Source organism: Neovison vison, chromosome 12 (genome assembly GCF_020171115.1).
Source record: "Neovison vison isolate M4711 chromosome 12, ASM_NN_V1, whole genome shotgun sequence".
Classification (NCBI taxonomy): domain Eukaryota; kingdom Metazoa; phylum Chordata; class Mammalia; order Carnivora; family Mustelidae; genus Neogale; species Neogale vison.
In genome coordinates this window covers 94,759,670-94,774,507 of record NC_058102.1, presented here as the reverse complement: position 1 = coordinate 94,774,507, position 14,838 = coordinate 94,759,670, and the positions used below count along the sequence as shown (strand labels likewise).

At 41.0% G+C, this 14,838-nt stretch overlaps 1 protein-coding gene across 2 annotated transcripts in view; it reads left to right on the top strand.

Annotated features, from left to right (window-relative positions):
* C12H12orf56 (chromosome 12 C12orf56 homolog) overlaps window positions 1–14,375 on the top strand; it is a 104,796-nt gene extending 90,421 nt beyond the window's left edge. For both annotated transcript variants that reach the window (XM_044229397.1, XM_044229396.1), the window contains 5 exons: window positions 3,853–3,976; window positions 6,356–6,430; window positions 6,988–7,062; window positions 11,831–12,009; window positions 14,231–14,375. In XM_044229397.1, the coding sequence (XP_044085332.1) occupies window positions 3,853–3,976; window positions 6,356–6,430; window positions 6,988–7,062; window positions 11,831–12,009; window positions 14,231–14,357 (580 nt within the window). In that variant the 3' untranslated portion in view covers window positions 14,358–14,375. The remainder of the gene's footprint in view (window positions 1–3,852; window positions 3,977–6,355; window positions 6,431–6,987; window positions 7,063–11,830; window positions 12,010–14,230) is intronic.
* Window positions 14,376–14,838: the final 463 nt, after the last annotated feature.

Genomic DNA, 14,838 nt, shown 5'->3' with positions numbered 1-14,838 from the left:
TATCTACCAATAGATGAATGGATAAAGAAAGTGTTGTGTAGGGTGCCTGGGTGGCTCAGTGGGTTAAGCCACTGCCTTCGGCTCAGGTCATGATCTCAGGGTCCTGGGATCGAGTCCCGCATCGGGCTCTCTGCTCAGCAGGGAGCCTGCTTCCTCCTCTCTCTCTCTGCCTGCCTCTCTGCCTACTTGTAATCTCTCTCTGTCAAATAAATAAATAAAATCTTTTAAAAAAAGAAAAAAAAAGAAGGTGTTGTGTATATATATAGTGGAATATTATTTTGCTATAAAAAAGAATGAAATCGACATTGCCAAAGGCAAGGGAAGCAAGGGCAAAAATGAACTATTGGGACCATCAAGATCAAAAGCTTTTGCACAGCAAAGGAAACAGTCAACAAAACCGAAAGACAACTGACAGAATGGGAGAAGATATTTGCAAACAACATATCAGATAAAGGGCTAGTATCCAAAATCTATAAATAGCTTATCAAACTCAACACCCAAAGAACAAATAATCCAATCAAGAAATGGGCAGAGGACATGAACAGACATTTCTGCAAAGAAGACATCCAGATGGCCAACAGACATATGAAAAAGTGCTCAGCATCACTCTGCATCAGGGAAATACAAATCAAAACCACAATAAGGTATCACTTTGCATTAGTCAGAATGGCGAAAATTAACCAGTCAGGAAACGACAGATGTTGTCAAGGACGCAGAGAAAGGGGAGCCCTCCTACACTGTTGGTGGGAATGCAAGCTGATGCAGCCACCCTGGAAAACAGTAGAGAGGTTCCTCAGAAAGTTGAAAATAGAGCTACCCTATGACCCAGCAATCGCACTACTGGGTATTTACCCCAAAGACACAAATGTAGTGATCTGAAGGGGCACGTGCACCTGAATGTTTACAGCAGCAATGTCCACAACAGCCAAACTATGGAAAGAACCTAGATGTCCATCAAAAGATGAATGGATAGGGGGCGCCTGGGTGGCTCAGTGGGTTAAGCCACTGCCTTCGGCTCGGGTCATGATCTCAGGGTCCTGGGATCGAGTCCCGCATCGGGCTCTCTGCTCAGCAGGGAGCCTGCTTCCTCCTCTCTCTCTCTCTCTGCCTGCCTCTCTGCCTACTTGTGGTCTCTCTCTGTCAAATAAATAAATAAAATCTTTAAAAAATAAAAAAAAAAAAATAAAAAAAAAAAAAAGATGAATGGATAAGGAAGAGTATATACACATACACACATATATACATACATATACATACATATACAATGGAATACTAGGCAGGCATCTAAAGAAATGAAATCTTGCCATTTGCAATGATGTGGATAGAACTAGAGGGTATTATGCTGAGTGAAATAAGTCAGTCAGAGAAAGACAATTATCATATGATCTCTGATATGAGGAATGTGAGAGGCAAGGCAGGGGTTTTGGGGGGTAGGGAAGGAAAAAATGAAACAAGATGGGATCGGGAAGGAGACAAACCATAAGAGACTCTTAATCTCACAAGACAAACTGAGGGTTGTTGGGGGATGGGGGTTAGGGAGAGGATGGTTGGGTTATGGACATTGGGGAGGGTATGTGCTATGGTGAGTGCTAGGAAATGTATAAGCTTGATGATTCACAGACCTGTACCCCTGGGGCAAATAATATAGTATATGTTAATAAAAATAAGTTTTAAAATGTATGTGGTCCATATACACTATGGAGTTTTATGCCTCCATCAGAAAGGATGAATACCCAACTTTTGTAGCAACATGGACGGGACTGGAAGAGATTATGCTGAGTGAAATAAGTCAAGCAGAGAGAGTCAATTATCATATGGTTTCACTCATTTGTAGAGCATAACAAATAGCATGGAGGACAAGGGGCGTTAGAGAGGAGAAGGGAATTTGGGTAAATTGGAAGGGGAGGTGAACCATGAGAGACTATGGACTCTGAAAAACAATCTGAGAGGTTTGAAGTGGCGGGGGGGGTGGGAGGTTGGGGTACCAGGTGGTGGGTATTATAGAGGGCACGGCTTGCATGGAGCACTGGGTGTGGTGAAAAAATAATGAATAATGTTTTTCTGAAAATAAATAAATTGGAAAAAAAATGTATTAAAAATGAAAAAAAAGAAGATATTTAAACTTTTTAAAAAAGAATGAAATCTTGCCATTTGTGACAACAAGGATGGACCTAGAGGGTATTACCCTAAGTGAAATAAGTTAGACAAATACCATATGATGTCACTTATATGTGGAATCTAAAAAACAAAGTAAACCAACAAACAGATAACAACAAAAAAGAGAAACTGATTCATAAATACAGAGAACAAGTGGTTGCCAAATGGGAGGGGAATGGGGGCAATGTGTAAAATAGGTAAAGGGGATTAAGAAGTACAAATTTAAAATAAGCCAGTCAAGGCATGAAAAGTATGGCATAGGGAATATAGTTAATCATACTGTAATAACTTCATTTGGTGACAGATGGTAACTATGCTTATTATGGTAAGAATCTGATAATGTATATAATTGCTGAGTCACTATCTTGTATACCTGAAACTAACATGTCAACTATTTCAATTAAAAAATTTTAAAAAGAGGGGTGCCTAGGTGGCTCAGTGGGTTGAGCCTCTGCCTTCGGCTCAGGTCATGACCTCAGGGTCCTGGGATCAAGCCTCACATTGGGCTCTCTGTTCAGCAGAAAGCCTGCTTCCCCCCTCTCTCTGCCTGCCTCTCTGCCTACTTGTGATCTGTCTGTCAAGTAAATAAATAAAAACTTTAAAAAAAATTTTTAAAGAGTTCTAGAGTCAATAAAACCCTATGATTAAATAAGCATTTTAAGAAATGCTTCATAAAGCAGTTTCTTTGTCCTGGAGATAAACAGTGCATGTGAGCGTATTAAAGCTTCTGAGAAGTCCAACAGTAAAGATATTCAATGAATTTGGTTTAACCAAGTATCTCCTATACCTCTTCTATCACAGAATCTATCTTGACTATCATTTGCCTGGGATTAATAGTCCATAAAAAGCCCTTTGTGGGGGTGCAAAAAGAGCCCTTTGGAAAATACTGCTTTAATTGAAATCACCCAAATTTCCCTTAAGTCCAGACTTACTAAGTTTTCTAAGCTATGTGAACTTATAGAACTATACTTGCTTTGAGGGGTATCACCCAAATTTCCCTTAAGTCCAGACTTACTAAGTTTTCTAAGCTATGTGAACTTATAGAACTATACTTGCTTTGAGGGGTGTTTAGGTGATTCAGTCTGTTAAGTGATGGACTCTTGATTTCAGCTCAGGTCATGATCTCAGGGTCATGAGATTGAGCTCCTTGTCAGACTGCTTGCTGGGCGTGGAGCCTGCTGAAGATTCTCTCTCTCTCTCCCTCTACACCTCCTTCCATGCTCTTGCACTTATGCACACACTCTTTAAAAATATATATATATAAAACTTGCTTTGAGTCAAAAGACCAAGAAATTATATATTTTCATTTAAATGTTTTACCACTACTCCATTGTCTGCATGTCCAAGGATCCAAAAGTTCAGTCAAGAATGGTCTGCAATGCTTGGGGCGCCTGGGTGGCTCAGTGGGTTGAGCCGCTGTCTTCGGCTCAGGTCATGATCTCAGGGTCCTGGGATCGAGTCCTGCATCGGGCCCTCTGCTCGGCAGGGAGCCTGCTTCCTCTTCTCTCCCTTGCTCTGCCTGCCTCTCTGCCTACTTGTGATCTCTCTGTCTGTCAAATAAATAAATAAATAAATAAATAAAAGAATGGTCTGCAATGCTTTATACTTTTAGTTATATTCAGTGCCTACAAACTTGGCTTTACTGTTTTTCTTTTCAAACTTTATTCATTAATTGCCTTTTATTTATTTTTTCAGGGGAACACTGTTTAATCTTTTGGTAATTTTAATTAGTGAACCTCGGATTCCAAAATCTTGTCCTGTGTTTGATATCCAGTTGGTGGCTGATTCAACTTTAGTTGAGATGTCTTTTGATGCTAAGGTGAGATGAGAATTTGGGGGTAGACTAAATATAATATATAGGGGTTCCCTGGCTTCTTGTCTTCTAATGTAAATCAAAGAGTAAATATTTTGCCATTAACCTCAAAACGTAGATAGGTATTCTGTCAATATCAATATATATTTATTTTATATGTTTTAAAGTATGTATACTAAGAAAAAAAGTATGTATACTAAGGAAAATAATTAGTATTTAGTATGTATTAGATAATTAATTAGATAATTAGTATGTATTAGATAATTAGTATGTATTAGATAAATTAGATTTAGTACGTATTAGATAAATCTGCCTCTATACAAAATATTTATGTATATGTAATTCCACACTAGGGGTCTAATAGTAAAAAAGCACTGTCTTTTTTTTTTAAGATTTTATTTATTTGACAGAGAATGTGAGAGAGAAAGAGAGAGTGCACAGAAGCAGGAGGGAGGGAGTGGGACAAAAAGAGGGAGAAGCAGGGAGTCCGATGCAGGACTTGATCCCAGGACCCTGGGATCATGACCTGAGCCAAAGGCAGACGCTTAACTAACTGAGCTACCCAGGCTCCCAAAAGAACAATCTTAAAGAGATTTTAACTCTCTTGCCTTAGTTTACCATCTCCTTACCTAAGTAGTGCAAACTTAGTGAGAATTACTTGTTTTTCTAAGGTTTTACTAAAACATTAGAAATATCAGACTACCTAGAAAGCACATATTCTGAGAGAATAAATCAGATTTTTATTAGTTTATTTTTATTAGTTCTGATTTTTTTTAAAAGATGGGATATGATTTGATAGTTCTTAGACAAACAGAGTTATGTTTTAGAAAACTCTTAAATTTATTCATTCATTCAGTAAATTCTTATTGAAACTCAGTGTGCTAGGCAGTGGGGTTCAAACAAGAAGCAAAACAGACACAATCTCTGCCCTCACTGGTTTATAGTCTGGTTAGAGAGACAGAGGTTAATTAAATATAACATGAATATAATATTCATATGTGTGAATATTATAGAACTATTCATATATATGAATATTAGAGACTATGTGGAGTACCTATGATACCATTTTCAACAGCAGAATAAGTAATATTAGGGTTTAAAGACTGGGGTGGAAGCAAGACTCAGGCAGGGCTAAGAAGCTAGTGCAGACATCCATGTGAGGAATGATAGAGGCCAGAGTGAAGCTATCCTCGACCCCCAAAATGAGACTTAGGCTTTCATTTTAGAGCTCTCCTAACTTCCTATACTCTTGTTTCAGAACTCTTTCTCAATTAGCAACTATGCATTTATTTATTTGATTGTTAGACTGTGGTTAGACTATCTTCCATGATGGCACAGTCCATGTCTCTGCTGCTCCCTACTGTATCCCCAACACTTAGCACAGTGTCGGACACATATTTGTTGAGTAAATTAATGAAGAAAACAAAAGGGATGGTAGTTGCAAAGGGAATAGATTCCAGAAATTTTTAGGAAATTGCACTGATGTTTGATATTGAAAATAAATTGTGAAGATTGGATGACTTTTAGATTCTGGCTGGGTATCTGATAAGAATTACAGCAAGAAAAGTAGGTTCAAAAGGGAAACAATGGTTTTGTTTGGTTTTGGATTAGCTGACTTGATTGCCTATGGTATATCCCTATAAAAATATGTAGTGGGCAGAATATATAGGTCTGAATTTCCTGCTTTTGGACTTGGTGATCTTTTGTGCCTGGGCTATTGGTGTAGCCATGAGCAGATCATATACATTTTGGTTTCAAGGTCTAACACAGTGGGAGATTTCAAGCTAGAGCTCTTTCTTGCAAAGAATACTGTCAGGGAAGATGTGTTAGCCTCTATCAATGCCCGCAGGCACAGCTCTCATGCACCAAGTGGTGTATGGGCCAGAAGAGTTACTTGAGGCTAGAAGACAGCCTCACTAACTGGAGTTCTTGCAAGAAAAAAAGGGAAAAAATCTCTAAACCCTATATTTACCCATTTCACAAAGGGAGTTGTAGTTCATGCTGGGCTTAAGCCCAAATTACCCAGAGAATCCCCCACCTTAATTCTAGGGAGCATATTTCAATAGTGTTGAAATGAGGTAGGGTTATTGATCTGAATGATTTTGCAAATCAAGTGTGCAGGGGTTTTTTGTGTGGTAGCATTCTATATCGTTTTTCCCTGATCCACTTTCATAGACATTATTCAATGTGTAGTCTTTCTATGAGCCATTTTTGTTTGTTCATTTGTTTTGAGACTATCTGAACCAAACAGAATAGGAAAACTGACCACACTCATTTTATTTTCAGTTAATCAAAAATTCTTTTGTAAGTACCTAATGGCAACCAGGAGAAATTACCATTTTTTGGGATCTGCTAATTATATTGTCTTATTATTTAAAATTCCAGTTACAGAAGCTTATCGTGGAATATACAGACACAGCTACAGCACTTTTATATGAGATACTTCTTGTCTTTCAGCAGGTACCACACATATTTTTTATCATATATGTTATATTATATGATTGTTATATATATCATATGACTACTACATACCTATGATTCTATATCATATGAATAATAATATACCTTTAATATATTTGTATTAGAGATGGTCTCCAAAGTCAGCTAACATAAGTGATACTACTTTTGCTCTCAAGTACTCATCCAGTTTATCTCCCTAAATACTGATTTTACCTTTTTTTTTTTGAAGATTTTATTTATTTATTTGACAGAGAGAGAGAGATCACAAGTAGGCAGAGAGGCAGGCAGAGAGAGAGGAGGAAGCAGGCTCCCTACAGAGCAGAGAGCCCGATGCGGGACTCGATCCCAGCACCCTGAGACAATGACCTGGGCTGAAGGCAGAGGTTTAACCCACTGAGCCACCCACGTGCCTTCTGATTTTACTTTTTAAATTTTTTGCTAAATACTGATTATAGAGATTTCATTAATCAAGATAAAATGTATTTGAGAATGAATATCCTTTCGTGTACAATTTGGACTTCATGAATACAACTTGTTTATTTCCTCGAGTCTTTCAGGGAACTCTTGGATTGGGATCCACTAAGTTTGCTATTAGCTGGATGATGTCCTTCCTCCAGAGTCGTCCTCCCACAGTAAGTACGGGGAAGCAGAAACAAGACCACCACTCACAGCTAATTAAACAGGTGCTCTTGTGCTTACTTAATAAAATGCAAATTTTCTCTATAAGTAGTGATATTTATAAAGCAGAAGCAAAATGTAAATCTGATTATTTTATTATTTAATTTTTAAAAAGCATTTTTATATTTGGGTTCTAAGTGCTTAAGGTACTGAAATGATATCCTTTTTAAAAAAACAATTTTTTTTAAAGAGAGAGAGAGAGAGAGACCATGAGCAGGGAGGGGCAGAGAGAGGGAGAGAGAATCTTAGGCAGGCTCCACTCAGCACAGAGCCAGATGCCAGGCTCAATCTCATGTCCCTAAGATCAAGACCTGAACCAAAATCAAGAGTCAGATGCTCAACCAACTGAGCCACACAGGAACCCCCTGAAATGATCTCTTAAATGTGATCTTCACTTCATGAAAAATCCTAAGATATATTCTGTAGGAAACAGAATGCATTAAAATATTGGCTGCATAAATAAGTGAAAATATTAACATTTGTCTTTTTTAAAAAGATTAATTTATTTATTTGAGAGAGTGAGAACGAGCAGGAGGGAGGGGCAGTGGAGAGGAAGAGCTTCCTCAAGCAGACTCTCCACTGAGCAGGGCTGGATCCCAGGGTCCTGAGACCATGACCTGAGCTGAAATCAAGAGCAGGCTGCTTAACCGACTGAGCCACCGTGAACATTTATGTTAAACACCGAGTATGAGTTGGCAAGTATGAATTAACACTGGGATCACTGGGGCTCTCTGTCCTGGTTACTGCCATCCTGGTCCATAGTACCACTGTCTCTGTCTTTGACATTACAGTTACATCATGTGGTCCGTCCCTATCTTCCCACCAGACTAGCAAAGAGATGTATTCCAAAAAATCTGATTATGTCATGCCTTGCTTTAATCTCTCATAAAAAAGAGCTTACAGGGGCGCCTGGATGGCTCAGTGAGTTAAGCCTCTGCCTTCAGCTCAGGTCATGATCTCAGGGTCCTGGGATCGAGTCCCACATCGGGCTCTCTGCTCAGCAGGGAGCCTGCTTCCTCCTCTCTCTCTCTGCCTGCCTCTCTGCCTACTTGTGATCTCTCTCTGTCAAATAAATAAATAAAATCTTAAAAAAAAAAAAAAAAGAGCCTACAAGGCTCATCTAGTCCCTCACTCTCCCTTTGTGGGCCTCTTACTCACTGCCCACCTCCAGCACCCCCAACTCCATTACAGGACCTTCACCATTCCTCCTCTGCCTGAAATGCTTTTCCCTCCTTTTTCCACATTAACTCCTACTCATCCTTTAGGCCTCAGTGTCCCTTCCTGGGACAGGGTGGGGGATGATTTTCTCACCTCTGACTAGATCAGATTCCCCATTATCGGCACACATTGTCATAGCTTGGGAAGAAGACCTCTTCCTTCCCTTCAGAGGTCTTGTTACTCTTGCAGTTGGCATTTGTTGGCGTTCCTTTCTGGTTCTTCCCTATATAGACATTAGTGCCCACATACATTCTGGCTCTCTCTCCTTCCAGGCACACAGTAGGATTGTACTGCCCTCCCCACCTCAAATTAGGTAGATCTCTGTTCTTGCTTTTGCCAATGGAATATGAGTATAAGTAGCCTGTGTCACTTCTTGCCAGAAGGTTTAAGAGCAAGTGCAAGCTTCTCTGGCGTGTTGAGTGGCAGCACTGAGAGTCCTCAGTGACTACAATGAGTACAACCCCCTGCCAACCCATAAGGGACATACAATGTGAGCAAGTAGTAAACTGTTGTGAAATTTGTTACCACAAAATTTCCTGAAATTTGTTACCACAGTACAACCTAGTCTGTCAAGACTGACACGATGTCATTCTCCCCCAACAGACTCCAAGTGCCACGAGGGTGGGAGCTATGTCTGTTGTGGTAGGAACGTAACGGATATTGAGTAAAATACCTTCTGAATTAATTCTATAAAAAAGTTTCCTCTCTTAATCTCTTCTCATTTCCCCAAATTTAATTTTCCTTCATTCATTCATATATTCATATATCCAATCAACATACATTAATTGGAGATCTCTTCAAAAAGTAGTAATCCCAACTAAATTTTCATTGCTAATGGAGGATTTGACATGGCATAATATGTTCTCTTTTCATATACAAACATGTTGGCCATCAGTGGTTCCCTACTTGGGGTATTTTCTGTAGTTATGCTGAACATGTCCTTGGGAATGCAGATTTTCTTGCCAGATCCCTGTGGCATATGTTTACAAACGTCTGGTTAAGGCCAGAGGGTAGGTACCCTTGTCAGTTTAACAGCCAGCTGCCTTATACAGAGACTGAGCCTGTAGACTTGGCTCCTTTAGCAGCACACAGACGGTAACTAGTTTCTCTTCACTTCAAGGAGTATCATAAAGTTCTAGCCATTCATAGCAACAGAAGCTCTTATGTGCAAGATGCAAGACCCTTCCTTTTTCTGTACAGTGGTTGCAGACTCTATCATTTGAACTGATATGTGAAGTCTGATATGTGAAGACTTCAAGCCACAGGGAAGTTTCTTTATCAACCTCTAGGGTTGGTTCACCAAAGGAATTGAGTATGAAGCCAGTCTGTGACCATAAAGTATGCCAGGATGAAAGGTGGCAAAAGGACCACTACACTGTTCAATGTTTCAATATTAACTCCATTCTAAAGAGTATGGGTAGAAACTGGCCATTTGAGAGAAATGTGCAAGCAAGAAAACTGTTGCGATTATTGAATCTACCTGTATGTCAGTCAGTTCTGGCTGATTATCTTGCTTGGTAAGAGCAAGATGCAAAAGAAGTTACAGATTTAATCCCCAAAAGGTCGTTGCTTTGTTCTACTACTCCAGACTCCCCAACCTCAATCTGTGTTTCCCTGATGCAGTATTTAGTCAATACAAGTAAACAGATCTGGACTGGGGAGAACCCACTCCAAACCACCTGTCCTACTGATGAAGTTCTAGAACCTAGGTAAGGTTCAGTGGGCTGAGGTCCGGAGCCAATGACCAAGAAAGAATTCTTGAGACATCTTTGGTGCAAAATGGTGGTTTATTAAAGCACGGGGACAGGACCAGTGGGCAGGAAGAGCTGCTGCCCCGGGTTGTGAGAGTTGGCAGGTTATGTACCTTGCCTTTGGGGGGAGGTGAGGGGAAGGGAGGTTTCAACAGAGCTTTCATATGCTAAAGAGGGCCTATAAGGTGCCCTGATACCTTGTTACCTTGCCCTCGTGGCTTGATCAATGTTGTCTTTAGGCAAACCATTCACATTTCTGCTATCAAGCGTCTTTGTTAGTGAGATTTGGGTTTAGAAGAAATTTAACTATATTTACATTCCCTTCTACCTCAGCCTCCTCCAGTTTTGTTTATGGTGGGGAGGGAGACAGTAGGGCTTGAGGAACTGAGTTATTTGCCTCTGGAAATTTGTGCTATTGAAAAGGTAACTTCTTTGTTTGTAGATCTCTAGGACATTTGTAAACCAAGGGAGACTACTGTCTTGCAGGATTGTGATCTCTGCAAGTTAACTATTTGTTTATCATTTATGGCAGTCAGGGGTGCCTGAGCAATGCTACACATATTACCGAGGGGGAGCAGGTGGAGAGGGGGTGCAAGGTGCCAGCTTTTGCTTTGTCTTCAGCCAGCCTCCTGCTCCCTCATCACTACTTCAGAAGGGCCAATAGCAACATCAATAGAAAAGGCAACATGTTTATTGATACTAATTTAATGGGCATGTAAAGGGACCTGGTTAGAGCTTAAATGGACACTAGAGTGCCTTCCTGTTTTCAAAGTGCCTACATTTATGGGTTGTTGTTTAAAAATGTGCCCCCCTCAAAAAAAAAAAAAAAAGACTTGTGGAATCCTTTATTCTTGGATTTTGTTATTTGGTTCTGTGTGTGTGTGTGTGTTTGTGTGTGTGTGTGTGTGTGTGTGTGTGTGTGGCTGTCTGTCTGTCTGTTTTGTAAACTAATCTCTACACTCAATGTGGGGGCTTGAACTCATGACCCCAAGATCAAGAGTCAAATGCTCTAACAATGGAGCCAGCCAGATGCCCCTTGGTTCTGTTGTAAATGACTTTTTATGGTGTGTGAGAACAACTCAATAACTTCACATTATTGCTACTATTTCCATTTTAATTTCCCCCTCAGAAATGATAGCAGACATACTCTCGATGAAAACCCCAGCTAATAGGGACGTCAACATCGCTTGCTTGTGTCAAGCCTGGTTTTCTTTGCTTTTTCACTTAGTGTTTCTCAAGGCGTTGCCTGAGGAACAAAGGCATCAGAATTGTCTATGGTAAACATCTGGAGGTGGGGCTCAGGATTCCGCATGTTTATTGAGCTGCCTAGGTGATTTTTATGCATACTAAATTTTGAGAACAACCACCTTGGAGGAACCCTCTTTCGAAGTCACAGGGAGTTTATCTTGGTGGGCCATTTGTCCTTCACAGTAGAAGAGAAGAGAAACCATCTTCCACCCTGGAGGAGGCCTTGGACCCTTCCAAGCTCCCCTTCTATCCAGTGTTCTCCTTTTACATTGGAGCCAAAGTTCCTTGACAGTCAGTATTCATTCAGCTTCTGCTTGGGAGGGGGGGGGCGTGAATGGTAAACCAAACTGGTCTATGGTCTGGTGCTGTTTCCATGAGAAACAGGCAAGAGTACTGGTGTAGGGGTGGTGAGGACTTTGGCCTAGCTTTAGAGGGGAGGGCCCAGCTGAAACAGGTGCCTTATCGGTGGCATGTAGCCTACATGTAACTGCTTTTTCTCATTTAGATCACTTTCGTGGCCAGTATTGTGAAACAAATGGTAAAGGGGCTTTCAGCTTCATTTCCGCTGCTAAGTCCCAGCCAAGCAGTTCTGCTGTATCAGCAATTTTACATCCTCAGGAGCTGCCTGAAGCACAGCAAGACTTTAGCTGAGTATATTAGGAACGACTACAGAGAAGAATTCAGGTAAGAAAAGTCTGAATGTAATCTGCAGTAGCATCCGCTCATTTCTGATTTTCAGACAGAATCTTTAGAAGAAGCGAAGATGGGCAATTCTGGTTTTGTGTTTAATAGCATCTCAATTTGACCTGTGGTAAGGCAGGGTTAGGGGGAGCTCTAAGAACCACTGCCATTTAAAGTGTATTCCCAGGCTAGAAAAGATTAAGGAAACCTCACACTCTTCTCCAAGAACTGTTCCTGTTTCATTGTCTTTGTGGCAGCCAGCCCCTCCCAGAAATAGTTATGATTTTCACATGCTGTGAGGAATCAAGAGGAACAAATCCTACAAAAAGGGAAGACGAGTTAGGGATGGCAAACTTAACTGAAGCACTGGGGGTGTGGGGAAGCAAACCACAGCTGATAAAGGAGAAACAATTAACAAGCCTGGCTATTACTTTCTGTTTGTCTCCTTCACCCCTCTCTTCCTCAGTCAGCAAACAGTAAGGAAGAGCTAAGGTTAACGAGCTTAGGTTTCACCAGCCTGTGGGTTCTACACCTCAGGGCCTCCTCCTTCTATTTCTAGGCGGGCAGCTGCTCAGCTCCGCATCAGCACTTATCAAGAGAAACACCCAGCTTGCCTTGGCCTTAAGATGAAAAGGGTACTGCAGGCATAGCTTTGTTCCCAGTCCTGGTGCAGACATAAAATGTTGTAGAGGCATACATTATGGCCCTAGAATGGCTTTCTAAAACATTCTGGCCCAATTTGTGGACCTTGTTTTTCCTCCATGTGGTTTTACATCCTAGGTTCCACTCTGGCTCCTATAAAAGGGATTTGTTTGGCCTGCTCAGAATTGGTCCACACAACCTATTTTTTTTCCTCTTTTTTTTTTTTAAAGGTAAAATGTATAGAGCGTGAAATTCACTATTTTAAAGTGTGCTTTTAATACATTTCACGATGTTGTGCAACCATCTCCATTGTCTAATTGCAGAACATTTTCATCACCCCTAAAGAAACCCGGTGCCCATTAAGCAGTCACATGCCATGGTCCCCTCCCCTAGCCCCTGGCAACCACGAATCCACCTTCTCTCCTTGAGGATTTGTGTATTCTGGACATTTCACGCAAACAGAATCATAAGATACACGGCTTACTCCTACTGTGTCTGGCTTCTTTCCCTTAGCATCATGTCTTCAAGCTGCGTCCGTGCTGTGGCCCGTATCACACAGTCCAATTTTCCAGTGTTAGTTGTGCACATTTAAAAATCCAAACAACTGGGTGCCTGGGTGTCTCAGAGGATGGAGCATCTGCCTTTGGCTCAGGTCATGATCCCGGAGTCCTGGGATCAAGTCCTGCATTGGGCTCCCTGCTCCTTGGAGAGCCTGCTTCTTCCTCTGCCTCTTTCTCTGTGTCTCTCATGAATGAATAAATAAAATCCTTAAAAAAAAAAAATCCAAACAACTGCCAAAACAGTGTCACATTCCTGAGTGACAACAGTTGACAGGAGCCCACTAGCAGCTGCCCCCTGCACCCCTTGGTGGCCCTGCCTCCTCTCCACTCTCACCGGACCTTCCTCCCAATGGGTTACCTTGGGCATTTAGGTTTGTGATCCTTGTTTTAAAATTATTTATTAACTTGCGTGCATTAGAATCACCAGAGCAACTATGAAAAAATACTGATACCCAGGTCCCATGGAGAACCCTCAGGGGTGGGGCCCAGTATGGACATTTTAAAAACCTCCCAGGTGATTCTAATGCGCAGGCAGCCAGGGGTTGAGAGCCTGTTTTTTAACCCATCACCAGATGGCTCGTGGCTTTCTCCCTTTTGTTTCTTCGCTTGGCCTTTCCCAAACTTTTACTAAGGCGGTGGGGATGAACCCTACCCTTCGCAACCTGACCCTCTTATTTCAATTTCCTGTGTATTGCCCAAGGAAACAAGAAGCAGGAGCCTCAGCCCACACTGTGGTGAGGACCGTCCTGGCTTCCGTACTCATGCCTTGATAAGGGATACATCGTGAATGAAATCCATTTCCTTTGCTATTGTCAAGTGTCTCAATGAGCTAAAAGGCACGCATGTCTGAGATCTTCTAGGTCACCCAACAGGGGAGATCAAACAACTGAAAATGTTGGCCAAATCTTGCAGCTTAGACCCCCATATCCAACAGCCCTACGCCAGTGAGTGTATACGTGCCGATGTGACCAATGTGAAATTCTTGTTTTTAAAGCTATTTTGTTTCTTTTTATGATTTGCAGGTACTTCATTCACGTGCCAGCCTTGGAAAAAAGGCTCCCACTGTGGTACCCTCTTACCCAACCTACCATTCAACTTTTTCATGAAGTTCTGAAATTAGTTGAACAGAAACAATGTGTGAAATATTAGTAGAGTCTAAAATGTAAACCAGGGGGGCGCCTGGGTGGCTCAGTGGGTTAAAGCCTCTGCCTTCAGCTCAGGTCATGATCCCAGGGTCCTGGGATCGAGCCCCGCATCGGGCTCTCTGCTCAGCAGGGAGCCTGCTTCCTCCTCTCTCTCTCTCTGCCTGCCTCTCTGCCTATTTGTAACCTCTGTCTGTCAAATAAATAAATAAAATCTTAAAAAAAAAAAAAATAAAAAAAAAATAAAATAAAATAAAATGTAAACCAGGAATCAACCCAATATTTATGAGAAAACTTGTTTGATTTGTTTAATATCTGGATATCCCTGTGTCTCATAAACAGATTTTTTTTTAATGTTCCAACAATTCCTGTAAGAGAAGTCCTGAAAGTTTTTTATCTGCCACGAAAAAGAAACTTTAAATACACTGACACTCGTAAAGTGAAGCTAAAAACAAATGTCCCTCTAAAAAAGTTCCTAAAAATAAAAA